General features: G+C 39.0%; 1 protein-coding gene across 1 annotated transcript in view; it reads left to right on the forward strand.

The window, feature by feature from the left end:
• The first annotated feature begins 726 nt into the window (after positions 1-726).
• Positions 727-20728, forward strand: part of RAB10 (RAB10, member RAS oncogene family) — an 85685-nt gene continuing 65683 nt past the window's right edge. Inside the window, exon 1 of the mRNA XM_012788154.3 lies at positions 727-1485. Within this exon, the coding sequence (XP_012643608.1) occupies positions 1359-1485 (127 nt within the window). The 5' untranslated portion in view covers positions 727-1358. The remainder of the gene's footprint in view (positions 1486-20728) is intronic.

A 20728-nucleotide genomic window follows, 5' to 3' on the forward strand; every position in this document is an offset into this window, starting at 1 on the left:
TCTACCCAGTGGAAAGACTTTGGCAGCAGGGACGGGCCGCCTCTTCTGTATAGAGCTCTTGGCTCTTGCAGATTCCCAAACGACAGCAAAGGCCTAGAGCAGGTTCTCTGAGCACAGCACTGAAGCTCCCAACTCGAGGGGAGGTTCTCTCTGCGTCCAGGTGTTCCTCAGCCTTCCTCTCTCAGCCCAGGAAGGCCGATTACATCATCCCAACCGGAGCAGCGTGGCCAGTTTCCCCATTTCAAACTCCTTGCTTCATAAGTAAACCGGGATGGAGCCCTGGTGTTGCTCCTGTCACGGCTAGCCCACGACAGAGAGCACTCCAGGAGGCGTCTCGTTTTAGCAAAGTGGCCATTAAATGACCCAGGGCGCTACTTTTTCTCGAATTTACGAGCTACACCTACACAGAAGTCCATAACCACCCACGCCCATCGCTGCGCCGAGCTCTTCAGCTCCACACACCACACACACGCTGTGCGGAGCAACCCCCACCGCAGTCCGCCGGTCGAACCCGGGAAGCAAAAGGGGGGCGGTATCCCCGGCTACTCCTCCGTGCTGCGCCTGCGCAGTCACTGGGCAGCGCCTCCCGCGGGGCGTGCTCGTAGCGCTGCGCACCCTATCAGGCGGCCACAGGGAGCGCGCCCGCGGCCTCGCCCTCTCGAGCCCCGCCCCTCTCGCCTCTAGGTGGGGCCTCAGACTGAGGCTTGGCGACCTGAGCGCTCCACTCTTCACCCCTGCGTGCCCCACAACCTCTTGCGCGCGTGCGCAGAGGCGGACCGCAGGGCGAGGGCGGGAGGGAAGGGCGGGCGTACGTCCTTGCGTGCGTCTCAGGCAGCGCGCACGCCGGCGTGAGAGGGCACGGGGAAAAGGTGGCTTAGGCCGGGGCGGCTCGGCTTCCTGGGGCTATGTAGCTGAGCTCGTCGGCTCGGGGGTCCTTCTTCGCTGTCCTCGCCGCGTGCTAGCGCCGGAGTTTCTGTTCCGGAGAGATACTGTCCTCAGGCCCGCCGCGCTCCCTCGACGGCAGAGCTTGCTTGCTCGACCGTGGGAGCGTCCCGGCCGAGCAGCCCTGAAGGGGGAGGGGAGGCCATTTTGTCCCGACCGACTCCCCGGAACCGGGTGGAGCGGCTGGGAGAGGCTGCGAAGCCGCGGTCGCCGCCCTCGGAGGCACCGGACGCCGCCACCATCGGGGCTTCTTCAACGAGGCCGTTCGTAGGCCCCCCGCGCCCTCTCGAGTCTTCCTTTTTTCCCACGCTTCCCCGGTCCTCCGGCCTGAGAACGCCCGAGTGAGGAGTTGGCCGTAGTGCGAGGGACCGATCCCTTGGGGCCGCCGGCGGCGAGAGCCTGAGCCGCTCCTCCCAATGGCGAAGAAGACGTACGACCTGCTTTTCAAGCTGCTCCTGATCGGGGACTCGGGAGTGGGGAAGACCTGCGTCCTTTTTCGTTTTTCGGATGATGCCTTCAATACCACCTTCATTTCCACCATAGGTAAGACCCGTGGGAGGATGATGTATGGTCTATGTAGCTGCAAACCGTTTCTTTTACTCCAGACATCTTGCTTCCCGTAATATACGCCTTTGTTTCAGTGATTCCGATTCCAAACGACAGACCCAAGTTACTGTTTGAATCGGCATCGAGCTTACTGGGGCGGGGTCTTCCCATGCTTTCCATCCGGTCTTTTGCTTTCAAGTCTCCCACTCTGCTCAGTGCCTGCTGTTACAAAATATGCAGCATTTAACCACGTTCCAGAATCCTAATTCTTTAAGCGACTGGACTGGCTTTTTCCACATTTGCGTGAAATTACTAGATGTGTGATATTTCTAAGCGATATATTTTGGTGGTTGTGATTGAAGCAGTACTAGCTATTTGGGAAAGGCCTGAATTTATACTTTAGGGCAAAGAGAAGATTCCATCTGGTTGTAACTTAGAGTAAACTTGAGGGTTTGTGCGGAGAATAATTAAGGCAAATTAGAGGGGAAAAGTGAGTTGCCCGCGTTGACTAATCCATTGATGTGCCAAACAGTCGGAGGCTCTTCGAGCTTGGGGTGGGACTCAATGGCATGTTTGCCTTACAGTGCTTTTGGAGACATCAGCAGAAACAGTAATCTAAGGGAATTGATCAGTTTCTGCCCTCAAACCCGAGGGAATGAAGTCAAGTTTTCCCTTCTATTTTATTTGAAACTAGAATTTACAGGAAAATATTTTGCCAGTCAGAGCCATAAGGACTTTTAATGTACTTTCACCACGTTTCAAAATTAGTGTGGAAGTAAGAGCTAAAGATTGACCTTTTTAATCGGGTTTCCCGTTTAGGAAAAGAAAAGGAAAGGCTCTAGGAAAGTCCCTTTTGACTCTGGTTAGAAAATTTAGTGGCACTAACACTTAAGTGTGCTAAATTAATTGTATCTGAAACCCATTCGTTTCCCAATAAGTTTCTTAAAGGACACATAGGTGCCTCTGTCACTTGTCAGCATTCAGCATTGGGGCAGTGCAATGAAACCCGTTTTTAAACGTAACTAATTTTATATTGTGATGATTTTAAAAAGCAACTGCAGTCATCTAACTCTGGGAATTTTCAAAATTAAACTGATTTCAAACAATTTATAGCATTGCTGAAATCATTGGTTCGGGTTTTTTACGAAAAATATCAGCTACTTAATTGATTTTTATAAAACAACTTATACTGAACTTGGACAAGTGATTATTTTAAGGAGATTTTTATTTCACTTTGTGGGGGGAGAAATCATCATGATCATTATTTCCTGAGTATCATACTGTTCTCTTGGTCAGTCATAAATTTTTTGAAACTTAGAACTTGTTCTCTGTCTTGTGGGTTAGTTCTTCTTAGTACTTAAGTTTGCTTTTAATATTCCACTTTTAGCTGTAGCTGGGTGGGTCAAATGGTTAGATCAGTCAGCAAATACTTTTTGAACATCTAATGCTAGGCACTGGAGATAAGTGGTGAACACAGTAGACTCCTTGAGGAGCATTCTAATGAGGATAATCATCAAGGAGTGTGGAAATTGCTACAGTAGTAAGCATAGGAAGGAGGGGTGCCTCCTAAACTGTGTGGAGTCTGAGTAGGCCTGCATGAAGATATTTAAAATAAAGTTTGAAAGACAAATAGGAATTGGGCCAGATGAGCCAGATAGTGCCTTTCTGGAAAAGGGAGGATAGAACAGACCTATAGTAAGGTCCAGGGTTTAATTCATATGGTAAACTTTAACTTGCTATTGAATAGGGTACAGGTGGAGAGTAGGAAGCAAAGCGTCAACGCCGTCTACTACAATCTTTTTGTAAAGGATATGTATCCACAGCTAAAACCCAATCCTGTAAAATAATGGCATAATCTCTTTTGTAGACCTTTTACTTGGGAAAATGTGTGATGGTTTTGGATCAAGCCTGCTAGGTTAGAATCCTGGTTCCACAGGTTACTATAATAGCTGTGCAACTTTGGCAAGTTACTTAAGCTCTCTCTGCTTCAGATTCTTCATAAAATAATGTCTACCACATAGAGTAGTTGGGAAGATTTTATGGATCCGTGAGAGTAAAGCACTTAGAATGGTGCCAGGTACTTTGTAGCATAGTGCATATTAGCTATATATAGAATATGTGACTCTTCTCTGCTGAAATGTGGCAGAACTGTTACTTTATGGATTGAATGTCCTGCACACTGTGGTCACCCAAATATTTGTTGGTGCTCTGTTAAACAATTTCACTTTAGAATTTGACATTTTCATACTTTGATATAAAAATGTTTGATATTCTCGTATAGAAGATGTTGAATAGTATAAGCTTGGAAAGAAAGGAATAAAATTTTGAGTACAGCTCGAACACATTCATGTATGAACTCTGTTCACAGGTTTAGAAGTCTACTGTTGCCTTAAACCAGTGCTGTTCAAAAGAAGTAATGTCAGCCACATAATACTAATTTTTAAAATGGCAAATGTAAAGTGGTAAAATAAAATTTTAATAATGTATTTTAACCCGTATCTAAAGTGTTTAATATTTTATTGTGTAATCAAGATTTAAAAAATTGTTGATATATTTTACATTCTTTTTCTCTGGTGTGTAAATTATACTTACAGTTCATCTCAATTTATATTAGGCATATTTTAAGTGCTTAATAGCCACATATGGCTAGTGGCTACCATATTGGACAGTATATCTCTATAAACAATCTAGAGTAGCCAGTTGAAACACTTGTGTGTGTGTGTGTTTGTTTTGAAGCCTGGGAGTCATAGGTTCAAGTTGCTTTGAATATATGTTCCCACTAGAAATAATTTGAATGTATACTACTTTTAGGATATTTTAAATTTTCCTTCCTTCCTTCCCTTCCTTCCTTCCTTTCTTCCTTTCTTTTCTTTTCTTCTTTCTTTTCTTTTTTTCTTTTCTCTTACCTGAGCTTGGAAAAATATTTTAAATTTTATCAGGTAACTAGAGTTTGTTGTTTTTTTAATCTAGAGCATTCACTTAAGTATAAATGATAGTGAAATGTGTGAGTTGTCACTTGACTGTTAAAACATCCTGGGGAGTTTGTATAGAAGTAGTTATCTTACAGGTGTTTAGAAGGACCAGACTGCCAAAATAAGGCAGGCCCTCAGTATTTCATTAACAGTCATTTTAGTTTCTTACTGGCTATTCTTTGAAGAAATAATTTTTGTAGATTTATGGTGCTTATTATATCACAAAGATTACTATATTTATATTTTTCTGTAAATTTTCAGTTCTCACACATTCATATTAGAAATTATGTATGATATTTATGGTCAGATTTATTGCAGACAGTTGCAAAATCAAATTACTGGTATGTTTCACCAATCTCAGAGTAAGCTCAGGGGCATTAGAATATAAGTTGAACAAAGGCAGAGATCTTTGTCTTTGTTGTTTTCTGATATATGTTAAGCACCTAGGAGAGTACCTGCATTTAATGGATGCATGATAAGTAATAAATAAAGGAAGGCAGGTAGGTAGACAGGTAGTACGATCAGGATCCTCCTTAAGATGGGATTGGGGCTAGTTTATTTTAATATTTTCCTTTTTACCCACTTTCTGAGCATTACGTGAAGTAAGTTTGGATCAGATTTGACTTAACAATATTAGCTATTTGGCTAATAGAGTAATTTTAGGACAAGACTGGTCTTAGAAATTCAAAGACTATTTGAAAAGTAATTGTTTAAAAGAGTTACTGGTTTTGGATGAGCAGATTTCAGTGGTTGATTTGACCATAACTGTCTTGGTAGTATGAACTCAGGAAAGCATCACCCATTAGTGTGATATGGTAGTTACATGGACTTGTCCCCAGAGCACAAATTTTTAGTAGGCTGTTTCTACTGGGTGTACTACATTTTGGTGTCATTGATTCTTCCTCCACCCCTAGACTTACTACTTTTTCCATAGGGAATATCTTCCATTGGGAAATAGGCTCTAGGCTGCATGTAAGAAATTAAGTTGGTAAAGGTTTTTGCCTCTTAAAGGGGTATCATACATCCATTTTGTTGTCTGAGTATTTTTGCTAAGCTTTGGAAGAGTAGATTGGTGCATTTAATAACTGATTGATTAAATCAAACTGAGCCCATTTTATGGAGAGCAGCTACTTTTTAGAGAAATGAGCAAAAACTTTTGTCATGTTAAATGTGTCTAGGCTCTGCTGTGATACTTAGGCAACAGCTCATGCTACAAGAATGCCAGAGCACTTAAAGAATTTTTCTCATTTGAACTTGTACTTTTAGGATTGATTGAAAACTATGATGACATTCCTCTAAAGAAGATAAACAGCCAATAAATGGCACATGGAAAGATGTTTAGCATCACTAATAATTAGGGAAATGCAAATCAAGACCACAGTGAAATTACTTTACCTCCATCAGGATGACTATAATTAAAAAACAAACAAACAAACAAACAAACAAAAAAAGCAGCGGGCTTGGTGGCTCACGCCTGTAATCCTAGCACTCTGGGAGGCTGAGGCGGGCGGATTGCTCGGATTGCTCGAGCTCAGGAGTTCGAAACCAGCCTAAGCAAGAGCGAGACCCCGTCTCTACTATAAATAGAAAGAAATTAATTGGCCAACTAATATATACAGAAAAAATTAGCAGGGCATGGTGGTGCATGCCTGTAGTCCCAGCTACTTGGGAGGCTGAGGCAGCAGGATTGCTTGAGCCCAGGAGTTTGAGGTTGCTGTGAGCTAGGCTGACCTCACGGCACTCACGCTAGCTTGGGCAACAAAGCAAGACTCTGTCTCAAAAAAAAAAAAAGAAAAAAGAAAAACAAGTGTGGTGAGGATGTAGAGAAATTGGAGCCCTGGTGCATTGCTTGTGGGAATGTGAAATGGTGTAGTTGCATTGTGAAACAATATAGTGGTTGCTTAAAAAATTAAAAACGGAATTACCATATGAAGCAGTACTTCCATTTCAAAGTTATACCCAAAATAATTTATTATTTTTTATTCTATTTTATTTTTTCAGAGACAGGGTTTTGCTCTGTAGCCCAGGCTAGAGTGCAGAGGCATAATCATATCTCACGGCAGCCTCACACTCCTGGGATCAGTGAGTAGCCGGGACTACAGGCAAATGCCATCATGCCCGACTAATTCTTAAAAATTTTTTTAGAGACAGGGTCTTGCTGTGTTACCCAGGCTGGTTTCGAACTCCTGGCCTCAAGCAATCCTCCAGCGTCAGCCTCCTGAGTAGCTGGGATTATAGGCACAAGCCACTGTACCCGGCCCAAAGGAATTTTTTTTGAGACAGTCTCACTCTGTTGCCCTGGCTAGAGTGCCGTGGCGTCAGCCTAGCTCACAGCAACCTCAAACTCCTGGGCTCAGCCTCCCCAGTAGCTGGGACTAAAGGCATGTGCCACCATGGCTGGCTAATTTTTCTATATATTTTTAGTTGGCCAATTAATTTTTTTCTATTTTTAGTAGAGACGGTGTCTCTTGCTCAGGCTGGTTTCGAACTCCTGACCTTGAGAGTGCTAGGATTACAGGCGTGAGCCACCGTGCCCGGCCACCAAAGCCATTTAAAGCAGGGCCTTGAACAGATATTTGTGCATCAGTGTTCATAGCAGCATTACTCATAACAGTCAAAAGGTTGAAACAACTTAAATATCCATCAGTGAGTGGATGAATGGATAAACAAAGTGTGGTATATACATACGATAGAATATTACTCAGCCTTAAAAAGGAATGAAATTCTGATATATGCTACAACATGAGTGAACCTTGCAAATGTTATACTAAGTAAAATAAACCAGGTGCAAAAGGACAAATAATATGTGAGGTACCTGGAATAGACAAATTAATAGAGAAAGTAGAACAGTAGTTAGCAGGGTTCTTGGGGGCAGGATAAAAGGGGAGTTATTGCTTAATGAGCCCAGAGTTTTATTTTTAATTTATTTTTTATACTCAGTCAAATTTAGCAGTGGGGGGTTGTATGCCACCTTTAGTGACATCAGTGTTAATAAGAGCCCAGAGTTTTAGTTTGGGATGGATAATGGTGACAGTTGCATAACAATGTGAATTTATTTAATGCCACTGAATTGTACTTTTAATGGTTAAAATGCACAAAAACACAAATACTGTATGATTCCACTTTTATGGGGTATCTAAGGTTGTCAAATTCACAGGAACAGTAGAATGGTGATAAGGGAAATAGGGGATTGTTTTATAGGTAAAAATCCATTTCAGTTTTACTAGATGAAAAAGTTCTGGATATTTGTTGCACAACAATGTGATATACTTAACACTGCTGAACTGGCCGTGTTTCTCATTCTGAGAATTTCATTGTTGTGTTTGGAAAACAAAAATCAATGATAGCACAGTTTTCCTACCTAACAATTTGACTTTGAAAAGTAGAGTTGCAGTGGTGTTTTTTGTTTTGAGGTGGGGGGAATAACAAGTCTCAGCACCAAATAGCAAAGATTTTGTTCAGGTTACCTGTCCTTTGCAAACTTAAAGCATAATAGAATAAAACTGGTAATGGTAGGGATAATTATTTTCTTTCAAGAATAATGGTGTATAATGGTGTACAAGGTGTGGTAAAGGGAATAGTGTTTTGTTTTCTTTTTGTAAAAGGGAAAGAATGATAGAAATATTGGCAGTCTGTTTCAACTTGTAACAGTAGAAGGTTGCCCAGGCAGTGCAGTGGTAGCAGCTGTGATAAACAGAGAAGTGGGGCCTTATTGACTGTTGATTTACAAATAGGAGACTTATTTAGCACAAAGTGTAAATTATGTGATTAGCTGAAGAGACCTGCATGGGAAAACTGCTTATGGAAATGCTTAAGTCATAAAGGGAAGAGTTTAGTTTTTTATATTATTTTATTTTTAGAGATTGGGGTCTCACCATGTTCCCCAGACTAGACTTGAACTCCTGGGCTCAAGTGATTCTCCCACCTCAGTCTCCTGAGTAGCTGGGACTATGGGCACCACCATGCCGAGCTTTTTAAAAATTTAATTTGATTAAAAAAAAAAAATATATATATATATATATATATATATATATATATATCAAGAAAGAGTTTAAAGGAGCAACAAAGGGTGTTTTGGTTATTGTCAGAACCCATAAGATTGATAAGAGTCTTGTAAAGATTATGGAATTGATTTCCTCAAATAGATGAATAATTGAGGGTTAATGGTATTCTATAAATTTGGTTAAGAAAAGGAATTTGAAAAGATGATTAGAATAAAATTGTGTTGAAGGAAACTCAATCTGAAATGAAAAGAGCATTTTCTTTGAAGACAGTGCCATGTATATTGGGTCGCATGCATAAGTGATTGCTTGATGTTTATTCTTCTTTCCAGAGATGAAAAATAATATGTTTTTGAGGAAAACAGCAACTGGTGATGGAATGCTACGTTTCCAATATGACCCAGAAACAGAGCATCCAAGGTTGTAAAACATTAGAAAATGGAAAAACGATCATTCTGGAGACCCAAAAAGTACAAATCAAAATCAGAACATATCACCCCACTTTTTTATCAAAGGGAAAGAAAATACATAAATAATTATTTTTTAAAAAATATTATATAAAATAAAAAAAAGAAAAATCAGAACAGAGGACATTGTTGATTTGTTTCTTTCATATCATTAGCAATGCTTATGCAGACTTTTTTAGTTGAAATTTTTATTAAGATAATTGTAGATTCATATGCAGTTATAAAAGATAATACAGAGGGATCCCTTGTACACTTTGCCCAGTTTCTCTTAATGATAACATTGTTGAGAAACTATGGTATAACATCACAACCAGGACATTGACATCTGGTGTATGTATAATACATCACTCTTATTAAAATTTCCAGTTTTATTTATATTCATTTGTGTATATTAAATTCTTTATAATTTTACCACTTGTGTTGGTTCATGTATCTACCACCACTGTCAAACCAGGGGACAAGGATTCTTTATGTTTTCTATAATCATACTCCCCCCAACCCCATATTTCTCCCCTGTAAACCTTGGTAACTATGAATCTGTTCTCCATTTCTAAAATTTTGTCATTTCACAAATGTTATGTGAATGAAATCATATAGGATGTAATCTTTTGAGATTGGCCTTTTTTTCCCCCCATTCAGCATAATTCCCTGGAGATTCATCCAAGTTGTGGAGTGGATATCAGTAGTTCTTTTTTTATTGTTAAGTAATATTTCATGGTAAGCATGTACCACATTTTTTTAAATCATTTACTTGTTGAGGAACATCTAGGCTGATTTCAGTTTTTGGCCATTATAAATAAAGCTTCTATGAATAATTTGCAGGTTTTTTGTGATCATAAATTTTCATTTCTCTGAAATAAGTACCCAAGACTGCAATTGCTTAATCACACAATAATTGCATGTTTACTTTTATGAGAAACTACCAACTGTTTCCACAGTGGCTATACCGTTTTCCACTCCCCCCCAGAAGTATGTGAGTGATCCAGTTCTCTGCAGCCTCACCAGCATTTGGTATTGTTACAGTTTTGTATTTTAGCCATTCTGATAACTGTGTAGTGATAATCTCATTGGATTTTTTTTTTTTTTTTTTTTGAGACAGAGTCTCACTTTGTTGTCCAGGCTAGAGTGAGTGCCGTGGCGTCAGCCTAGCTCACAGCAACCTCAAACTCCTGGGCTCGAGTGATCCTTCTGCCTCAGCCTCCCGAGTAGCTGGGACTACAGGCATGCGCCACCATGCCCGGCTAATTTTTTATATATATATCAGTTGGCCAATTAATTTCTTTCTATTTATAGTAGAGACGGGGTCTCGCTCTTGCTTAGGCTGGTTTTGAACTCCTGACCTTGAGCAATCCGCCCGCCTCGGCCTCCCAAGAGCTAGGATTACAGGCGTGAGCCACAGCGCCCGGCCTCATTGGATTTTTAATTTGCACTTCCCTGATGGCCAAAGGTGTTGAAAAATCTCTTTATGTGCTTATTTGCCATCTTGTATATGTCTTTGGTAAGATGTCTGTTCATACAGTTGCTCATTTTCTTTTTTTTTTTTTTTTTTTTTTACATACTGGATATGGAAGTACTGGAACAGTTGCTCATTTTCTAGTTGGGTTGTTTTGTTTTGTTTTTTTTTTTTTGAGACAGAGTCTCACTTTGCTGCCCAGGCTAGAGTGAGTGCCGTGGCGTCAGCCTAGCTCACAGCAACCTCAAACTCCTGGGCTCAAGCAATCCTTCTGCCTCAGCCTCCCGAGTAGCTGGGACTACAGGCACGCACCTCCATGCCCAGCTAATTTTTTCTATATATATATTAGTTGGCCATTTAATTTCTTTCCATTTTTATAGTAGAGACAGGGTCTCGCTCAGGCTGGTTTTTTGAACTCCTGACCTCGAGCTATCCGCCCGCCTCCGCCTCCCAGAGTGCTAGGATTACAGGCGTGAGCCACCGCGCCCGGCCTGGGTTGTTTTTTAACTGTTGAGTTTTGAGAATCCTTTAAACATAATTCTAGTCCTTTATTGGATATGTGGTTTGCAAATATTTTCTCCCAGTGTATAGCGTGTTTTTTCATCCTTTCATGTGGGCTTTCACAGAGCAAAAAATTTTAAATTTTGATGCCATCAATTTATGGATCATGCTTTTGGGTTTTCTTCTTATGGATCATGCTTTCAGTGTCGAGTAATTCTGTCTATCCTAGCTCCCAAAGATTCTCTTCTGCATTTTTTTTCCTAAAAGTTTTATAGTTTTATGTTTTCATGTGAACTTGTGATCTGTTTTGAGTTATTCTTGTATGTGTGTGGGGTTTAGGTTGAGGTTCATTTTTGTTTTTGCCTTTGGAAGGGATGTCTAGTTCTAATATCATTTAATAATGAATGTGCAGGTCTTTCTCCACCCCTGTCTTCTAGTTCATATAGTTACATGAGATGATAGAGATCAGTGGTCCCCAACCTTTTTTGGCACCGGGAACTAGTTTCATGGAAGACAATTTTTCCATGGAGTGGGAGGCAGGGGTGGTGCTCATGCAGTGATGGGGAGGGGAGTGGCTATAAATACAGATGAAGCTTTGCTTGCTAGCTGGGCAGGTTCCTAAGTTTCATGGAAGACAGTTTTTCGGATGGGGGGGTAAGGGGGGGGTAGGGGAGGCAGAGCTCAGGTGGTGATGTGTGACCCAGTTCCTAATAGGCCATGAACAAGAACCAGGGGTTGAGGATCACAGGTGTAGATGTTCTGAAGGTTTCAGAGATTCTGTATGACCTTACATGACTGAAAATTGGCTTAGTGATCAGCTCCTATCATAACTTACACTGTGCTTTCTGATTTTTAAAATTAATGTTTATTCTTATCAGTGATAAAAAGATTTATAGTAATAATAAAAAAGCAGCCTCTTGTCCCATCCCCTCTCTATCTCCAGTTGTGCTCTTCAGAGGCATCCTCCAGCTCTTTCTTCTGTTGTTACAACTTTGCATTCTCAAAAGATATGCTTATACATTTATCTCTTGAGTTATTAGTTTACTTTTAGATGGGAATTTTAACCTTGTATAACCCCATCCTACTCTCTGTCCCAATTCTTTGTTAAGTTGATATGCAGTACTTATGTTAATATGCCCATGTAAAATATTCCCTGTTTAGCCATGTAGTCTACTGTATTTCCTTTTTTCTGAAGTTAAAAATTCTCTTTGATTAATTTCCATCTTTCTATGTCCTCCAACAACCTCTTAAAATGAATTTACACATAGTCAAACCATCAAAGAGAAAATCTTTTGGTTTGTATTGTTTTCCTGGATACCTCTCTTTTAGATATTTTCTCCCTCCTATTTCAGTAATGGACTGGTTATTATAATAGTTAGAACTGTTGCATAGCTAGCTGTTGCTTCGGGAATTTCCTGAGTTTCTCTCCTGTGTGTGATACCCTATTTTTTGCCATACCTATCTTTGTTGGTTTACTGTGTTTGGAACATATCATCCTCCAGTATTTTCTTGCAAAAAAGATGTATGGTAAAGGAAATTTTTTGAGACTTTCCATGTTTGACTATCTTAATTCTTCCCTTTCACTTAGTGGAGTGTTAGATAAGGTGTAGAGTTCTAGGTTGAAAACAGTTTTTCCTTAGGATTTCGATAGCATCGCTCCATTGTCTTCTATTTTTTCATGTTGCTGGTAAGTTCAATACCATTCTGGTTCTTTATTCTTTCTTCATTTAGTGACATGGTGATCTCACTCTGTCACCCTGGCTGGAACCTTGAACTGCTGGGCAGAAATGATTCTTCTGCCTTAGTTAGCCTCCCCACCTGTGTGTGCTACCATGTCCAGCTAATTTAAAACAATTTTTTTTTTTTTTTGTAGAGAGGGCTTTACTATGTTGTCCAGGTTGGTCTTGAACTCCTGGGCTCAAGCGTTCCTCCTTTCTCGACCTTCCAAAGTGCTGGAATTAAGGTTGGACTGGCTTCTTTATCCTTTATTAGTAGGATAGTAATTAATTTCTAGTAGCCTAGTTTGTCTCTGGAAGTTTTTGAGTTTTTAATTTTTTTAAATTCCTAGTAACAAAATCCACAATCATGTTCTTACCTTCTTGAAGTTTTCTTGCATTTTTTTCCCTATGGTTTTCTTCCCTTTATTTTCTGTTTTCTTTTTAATTGGATGTTGGACTTCCTGGATTGTCTTATTTCCTATTTTCCAACTTTGTTAATTTACTTTCTGGGAAATTTTTCTTTCTTTTTTTTGAAGCAGGGGATTGAGGAGGGGGGATTCAATTTCTTTTTTTTTTTTTTTTTTTCAGACAAGAGTCTTATACTGTCACACTGGGTAGAGTGCAGTGTCATCATAGCTCATTGCAACCTCAAACTCCTGGGCTCAAGCCATCCTCCTGCCTCAGACTCCTGAATAGCTGGGACTACAGTTGCATGCCATGATGCCTGGCTAATTTTTTATTTTTAGGAGATGTGGGGTCTCACTCTTGCTCAGGCTGGTCTGGAACTCCAGAGCTCAAACAATCCTCCTGCCTTGGCCTCCCAGAGTGCTAGGATTACAGGCATGAGCCACTGTGCCTGGCCTGGGAAATTTCTTTGACTTTATCTTTTAACCTTTCTGTTGAAGATCTTATTTCAGCTGTTATACTTTTAATTTCTAATAGCTTTTTCTTGTCTATTCCTTAAAATTTGTTTTTTAAATTCTGTTCTTGTTTCATGAATACAGTATCGTTTGGAGGATAGCTTGCTTGACATTTTTTTCTATTTCCTGCTGTTTCTTTCCTTCAAGTTCTGTCCTTGCCCCTTCCCTCTTGTTATATTGTATATTTTATTTTAGAGGCCTTCCTCAAATGATTGATGATTTCAGGCTATGCATGCATAATTAAGAATGAATCATTAAAAAGATGTATGCAAGCTCTGTAAACATTGGGAGAGGTTTTCACTGGTGGGCTCTGCTACAGAATGGTGGAACAGTGAGCCTATTTTTTTACTGGGATAACATCCATCACTAATGTCTGTAGGTCTTGTTTCTGGAGCCATTTAGTTTCTCCAGAGAAAGACCCACAGATCACCTACCTGGGGCATGGGGAGGAGGATATAAGTCTGGCCACCTGCTTTCTTGAATTTGAGCAGCTAAAGGGACTTGGGTAGGTGGGTATAGGGTTAGCTTTAGTTTCATTATACACATTTAAATTTAATCTTTTTTTTTTTAATCTCCTTATTTGTAGTCTCATCCCCACACTCCATTGAGCCTGGTATTCCTGAATTCAGAGTGTATCTTTTTCACATTTTCTAGAGAATAAACCTTTAGACTCCTGCTTGGTCTTGAGGGATGATAATACCTGGCTATGTGAGATGGAGGCTATGCCTTGGGGTGTCCTTACTTACCTTTACTCAGATCCTCACTTTCTGCCTGGTATCTGTTATTTCCTTTTGCTAAACATTTCCAGAGTTTGAGACATGAATTGCCATGTTCATCTTTGGTAGCTTCTTCAGTGGGCCCTGAAGTCATAAACTTCTTTGTCTTCATCTACTGTATTTAGAGTTGCAATGTCTACTGTACCCACATTGAAATGAGGGTAGATTTTATATTTTTTGTTTTCTCTTTTCATTTGGTGTGAAAAAAGAGGACAGAAAAATCTTTCTCTACTATCTCAATTGGAATTTGAGGTAATTTTTGATTCCAAATGATTTTTTACTCCACTTTTTAACTCGTAACATGTAGTAGAGTTAGGGATAAATGGTACTTTGCTACTGTTTTTGTAAATGTCCAGTCCTCAAAGTACTAAGATTTGTTCTTTAGGATAGTCAAATGAATGTAGCAGGGAATCAAAATAGTTCTGTGACTCTCTAGAACAGTGACATTTAAAAGAGACAACTTTAATTAAGATGTGTAATTCTTAGCTGATTTAGTTGGGGGAAAATAGAGTATTTTTGCTTTTTGAACAAAGTAGAACTATAGTCTTAAATTTCCATATTATACTCTTGATGGATACTCTTTTATGAGAGACTGAACAACAAATGATTCAGCAAATTCATATCCTAGAGAATTTGTAGTGGGTCCCATATATGATATATATTATGGCATTTAGCATTGAATAAGATACCTAATTTTTGCTGGTTTGAAACCTCCCAGTAAATATTTATGCTTACAAAATGGGAGGAATTATTCTACCTGTTTACATATTCTTAGTCATACAAAAATGCTTTTATCTTCCTTAAATTAGACATTAATGGGTAAGTTGAATTTTTAAAAATCTAGTAGTGTCTTTTTGCATATTTTAATATTTGGGGATATATATTCAGCATAATAAATGGGCAAGAGTGCTATGGAAGGTTATGATATATCAGAACAATTGTGCATTTTTTGTTCTTGTTGTTGTTTTTTTTGAGACAAAGTCTCACTTTGTCGCCCAGGCTAGAGGGAGTGCAGTGGCTTCAGCCTAGCTCACAGCAACCTCAAACTCCTGGGCTCAAGCGATCCTTCTGCCTCAGCCTCCCGAGTAGCTGGGACTACAGGCATGTGCCACCTGCCCGGCTAATTTCTTGTATATATATTTTTAGTTGGTCAATTAATTTCTTTCTATTTTTAGTAGAGACGGGGTCTCGCTCAGGCTAGTTTTGAACTCCTGACCTCGAGCAATCTGCCCGCCTCGGCCTCCCAGAGTGCTAGGATTACAGGCATGAGCCACCACGCCTTGCAGAACAATTGTTTAAACGTTAACTCTTTGCCTTAGTGAATAAGAATTTTAAAAACTTATTTTGAAAAATTTCAAACATACAGAAAAGTTAAGATATTCATTATAATGATTCCCCTTAAATCTTCCTATAGATTCACCAGTTGTCACATTTTGGTACCTTTGATTTGATTTTTCTCAAGAGAGTTTATTTTGCGTGTGATGTAGTATTTGATTCAAAATAGGTTAAAGATCTGTATTTGAGGTTAATAGTCATTTTTTTATAAACTAGGAAAGTAAGCTATGGTTTTTTGCATTTCCCATTTATTTAAAAAAAAGTTGAGGTTTTATAATGTTTTAGGCACCCTTTGATAAGCACTAGGGATGCAGTGGTGAGTAGTAGTATAGATTTGGTGTCTGCCCTTGTCTAGTGGGGGATTCTGAAAAAAGTGTGCCGAAATACCACTACTTTGTCAGCACCGAAGTTGGACTTTAATTCTCAGTACCTTTGCTGCTCTTTTAAGACATTCTGTGTTGTAGAAAATACAAACTTAATGTATTTTTAAAGTTTTTTAAACTTTAAACTTGCCCCTTTTTTTAAAGAGACACAGGGTCTCTCTTGGTTGACAGGCTGGAGTGCAGTGGCATGATTCTAGCTCACTATAGCTTCAAACTCCTGGGCTCAAGTGATCTTCCTGCATCCCAGGTAGCTGAGACTACAGGGGCGTACCACCATGCCTAGCTAATTTTTAAAATTTTTTGTAGAGACAGTGTCTCAATATGTTGCCCAGGCTGGTTTTGAACTCCTAGCCTCAAGCATTCCTCCCACCACAGCCTCTTTTTTTTTTTTGAGACAGAATCTCACTTTTGTCGCCTGGGCTAGACTGCCCTGGCATCAGCCTAGCTCACAGCAACCTCCAGCTCCTGGGCTCAAGTGATCCTCCTGCCTCAGCCTCCCGAGTAGCTGGGACTACAGGCATGCGCCACCATGCCCAGCTCATTTTTTCTATTTTTTTTTAGTCTAATTTCTTTTCTATTTATAGTAGAGACGAGGTCTTGCTCCTTGCTCAGGCTGGTCTTGAACTCCTAAGCTCAAGCGATCCTCCCATCTTGGCCTCCCAAAGTTCTGGGATTACAGGTGTGAGCCACTACGCCCTGCTCTTAAAGTGTTAGGATTACTGGCATGAACCACCACACCCAGCCACTTTATGCCTTTTAAGTCAACTTATTTTTCTGTTTTGTTTTCTTCATAGTTACGGTTGTGGTACCTCAAGAAAGATGTAGAACTTTTTTTTTAAGATAGAGAATTTTCAACACCCAGTTTAGTAACCTCACGTTTACCTAGAGATTAGTCTTGCATCAGTCTCTGACTACAGTCCGAAGTTAGAATAAACAAAATATATATTCACATATTCCTTAAATTAAAGCCACATACAATAAAATTAAAGCCAATACAATACTGGTGTTTTCTTAGTGCCTTACTGACTTTGAATTTTAACCTCATTTTATTAAGCTTAAACAATTGTGAAGCAGCAAACTTTGGCTGTTATGCAGGTAACATGTGTAACCAGTGGAAATGATAACCAGATACACAGTTAAGGGAGGAGACCTAAAATGAAGATTAAGATTATATTACTCGGCTGGGCTGGGCACGGTGGCTCACACCTGTAATGCTAGCACTCTGGGAGGCTGAGGCAGGTGGATTGTTGGAGCTTAGGAGTTCAAAACCAGCCTGAGCAAGGGCAAGATTCCATCTCTACTAAACATAGAAAGAAATTAGCTGGACAACTAAAAATATATAGAAAAAATTAGCCGGGCATGGTGGCGCATGCCTGTAGTCCCAGCTACTCGGGAGGCTGAGGCGGCAGAAGGATCTGAGCCCAGGAGTTTGAGGTTGCTGTGAGGTAGGCTGATGCCATGGCACTCTAGCCCAGGCAACACAGACTCTGTCTCAAAAAAAAAAAAAAAAAAAAAAAAAAAAAAGATTGCATTACTCTACCATATGGTTAAAGATTTACAAATGGATGATGATGATCAATGAGAAGAAATTTTTTTATCTTTAGTAGTCTCTGTAAAGGTAAGAAAGTTTGATACATTTTGGAGACATAATGAAAAATGATTAGGTGTTGGTGCTTTAAGTATAATCGGAGTTTACTTTGTGTGGAATAATTTTTCTGCAAGGTGCTAGATAAATGATTCATTATAAAATAATAAAAATTTCTTATATTCATCCACAAAGATAAATAAAAAATCAGGATACATCAGTGGAAAAAGTGAAGCCCTAAGGGTGAATATAATACAAATTTTGAGCCTCTGTAAGTAATACGGCAAACTTAATACTATGTAATTCTCAAGTAGTAGGATTGTTGGAGTGTTATCCTTTGAAATGTTAGTGAACCAGTTTTGGAAATAAACAAAAGGATTTTTCCATGTTGAATAATACTTCTCTATATTAAATGGACTAAGAAATGGTCTGCACAGATGCGTGAATGTCAGAGCCATAAATAGCATCTTAGTGAAACTGGCTTAGACTTAACCTTTAAGATGGACTTCTGGGAGGTCAGCCATCTGATTAACTTAATATGTCTCAGAAGAATAGTAGGCTTTTTGGACCATAAGTCAGACAGTGTTCAGCATTTTGTATTTCTCTGTACAATAAAATATCTTAATAAAAATAGTAAATAGTAATATAACACAGGTAACTAGTAAATTAAGTAACATGTGGACTATTTAATTTGTGGGGCTATTTGTGGCTGAAGGTTAATGAGTGTTTAGGGGAATAAAAAGTATTTCAGTGTCAACCTGATGAAATTCAATGTAACTAATATTTAGATTATAATACCATGATATCCCTCTTTAATTTTTCTTCAGTTTCTCTTCTGAAAAGTTTTTCTTGTTTAAGATGTTTTTATGCATAGGTGCCAAAAGTTACAGAACTTTTTCCCCCAAACACTAGGCATTTTAAACCTTCTTCTTTAGCTTCAAACACAGACTTTATTGAACTGATTTTGACTTTTTACTAGGTTATGATTTTTATTTAGTAGGTAGTCTTTTAGGCCATTGGTAATGAGGCAATATATGTATGTGTATGAATACTCTTACCCTTTGCCTTAGGTTGTAATCTTCCTAATTATGATTTCCAATTTGAGGAGTGGTTTAATTAACCACACTTTGCCCTTTCAACACTTAAATCAGACTCAGGTAACATCCCCATCCTTGGAATTCTGTCTACCCTTGGAATACTACTCTTTAGCCCCATAAAAGTGTTCCCAACTCTGGGAGGCTGAGGCGGGCGGATTGCTCAAGGTCAGGAGTTTGAAATCAGCCTGAGCAAGAGCAAAACCACGTCTCTACTATAAATAGAAAGAAATTAATTGGCCAACTAATATATATAGAAAAAATTAGCTGGGCATAGTGGTGCATGCCTGTAGTCCCAGCTACTCGGGAGGCTGAGGCAGGAGGATTGCTTGAGCCCAGGAGTTTGAGGTTGCTGTGAGCTAGGCTGACACCACGGCACTCACTCTAGCCTGGGCAACAAAGCAAGACTCTGTCTCAAAAAAAAAAAAAAGTGTTCCCAACTGAGTAAACTAATTCTTAGAACTTTTTTGCCTTTTATCTGGTGATCTGTTGAATTTTAGTAAATATAGTGAGTTAAAAATTGCCCAGTTGAATGAGAATTTTTTTACAGTGCTGTATTCTCAAATAGTTTGTTTTATCATTTGCTATTAGAAATTCATTTATTTATAAATTCATGAATTTATTTGTTGAATGCTAGGAATGAGTGGCCAGAAAGAAAGAATTGGCAAACAATTTTTTTTGTTAACAGGCTTTGGAACATCTAAACATTAATTTTTTTAAATTAATTAATTAATTTATTAATTAATTAATTAATTTATTTATTTATTTATTTATTTATTTATTTATTTATTTGAGACAGAGTCTCGCTTTGTTGCCCAGGCTAGAGTGAGTGCCGTGGCGTCAGCCTAGCTCACAGCAACCTCAAACTCCTGGTCTCCAGCGATCCTTCTGCCTCAGCCTCCCGAGTAGCTGGGACTACAGGCATGCGCCACCATGCCCAAGCTAATTTTTTACATATATATATCAGTTGGCCAATTAATTTCTTTCTATTTATAGTAGAGACGGGGTCTCGCTCTTGCTCAGGCTGGTTTTGAACTCCTGACCTTGAGCAATCCGCCCGCCTCGGCCTCCCAAGAGCTAGGATTACAGGCGTGAGCCACCGCGCCCGGCCTAAAATTTATTTTTAATTGAAAATTGTTATGTATATTTATGGGGTACAATGTGATATTTTGATGTATATATATTGTAGGAGTCATTAGAGCTAATTAACATAGCCATCACCTCATGGCAAGAACTTAAAAATCTTTATTCTTTTATCAGTTTTGAAATATATTAATAGAATGCATTATTATTAACTGTGGCCACCATGTAGTGCAAATAGATCACTGAAACTTATTTCTCCAGTCTAACTGAAAGTTTGTACCCTTTGATCAACATCTTTTGTTTTTGTATCCTTCCTTCTCCCCTGCAAGCCTCTGATAACTACCTTTCTATTCTGTTTCTCTGAAATCCTCTTTTTTTTTTTTTAGATTCCCCATGTAAATGAGATCATACATTATTTGTCTTTCTTTGCCTGGTTTGTTTCACTTAGCATAGTATCTTCCAGTTCCATCCATGTTGTTGTGAATGACAGAATTTCCTTCTTTTTAAAGGCTATATAATATTCCATTGTGTATATGCCATATTTTCTTTATCCATTCATCTGTTGATGTCCACTTAAGTTGCTTCTATGTCTTGTCTATTGTGAATAATTCTGAAATGAATGTGGGAGTACAGATATCTCTTTGACATACCAATTTTAATTCCTTTGGATATATACCCAGAAGTGGAATTACTGAATCTTAAACATTAATTTAAAGCTTAAAGTGTTATAGCTAACTTAATTTCAGTAGTAAATAATTTAAAATTTTTGTTACTTTTTGTTCTTTTATAAAACACATCTTCCTGGAAACAATGGTATGATGTGCCTGCTTGGTATTTACATGATGATATGTTGTTTTATAGATTTTGAAATGCACCACGGAATAGTATTTAATATTATAGCTTGGCTCATCTCCTTGCAGTTTGTCAGTTAAATTTTTTCATATAACTGCCA

The sequence above is a fragment of the Microcebus murinus genome, chromosome 3 (assembly GCF_040939455.1).
Source record: "Microcebus murinus isolate Inina chromosome 3, M.murinus_Inina_mat1.0, whole genome shotgun sequence".
Lineage (NCBI taxonomy): Eukaryota > Metazoa > Chordata > Mammalia > Primates > Cheirogaleidae > Microcebus > Microcebus murinus.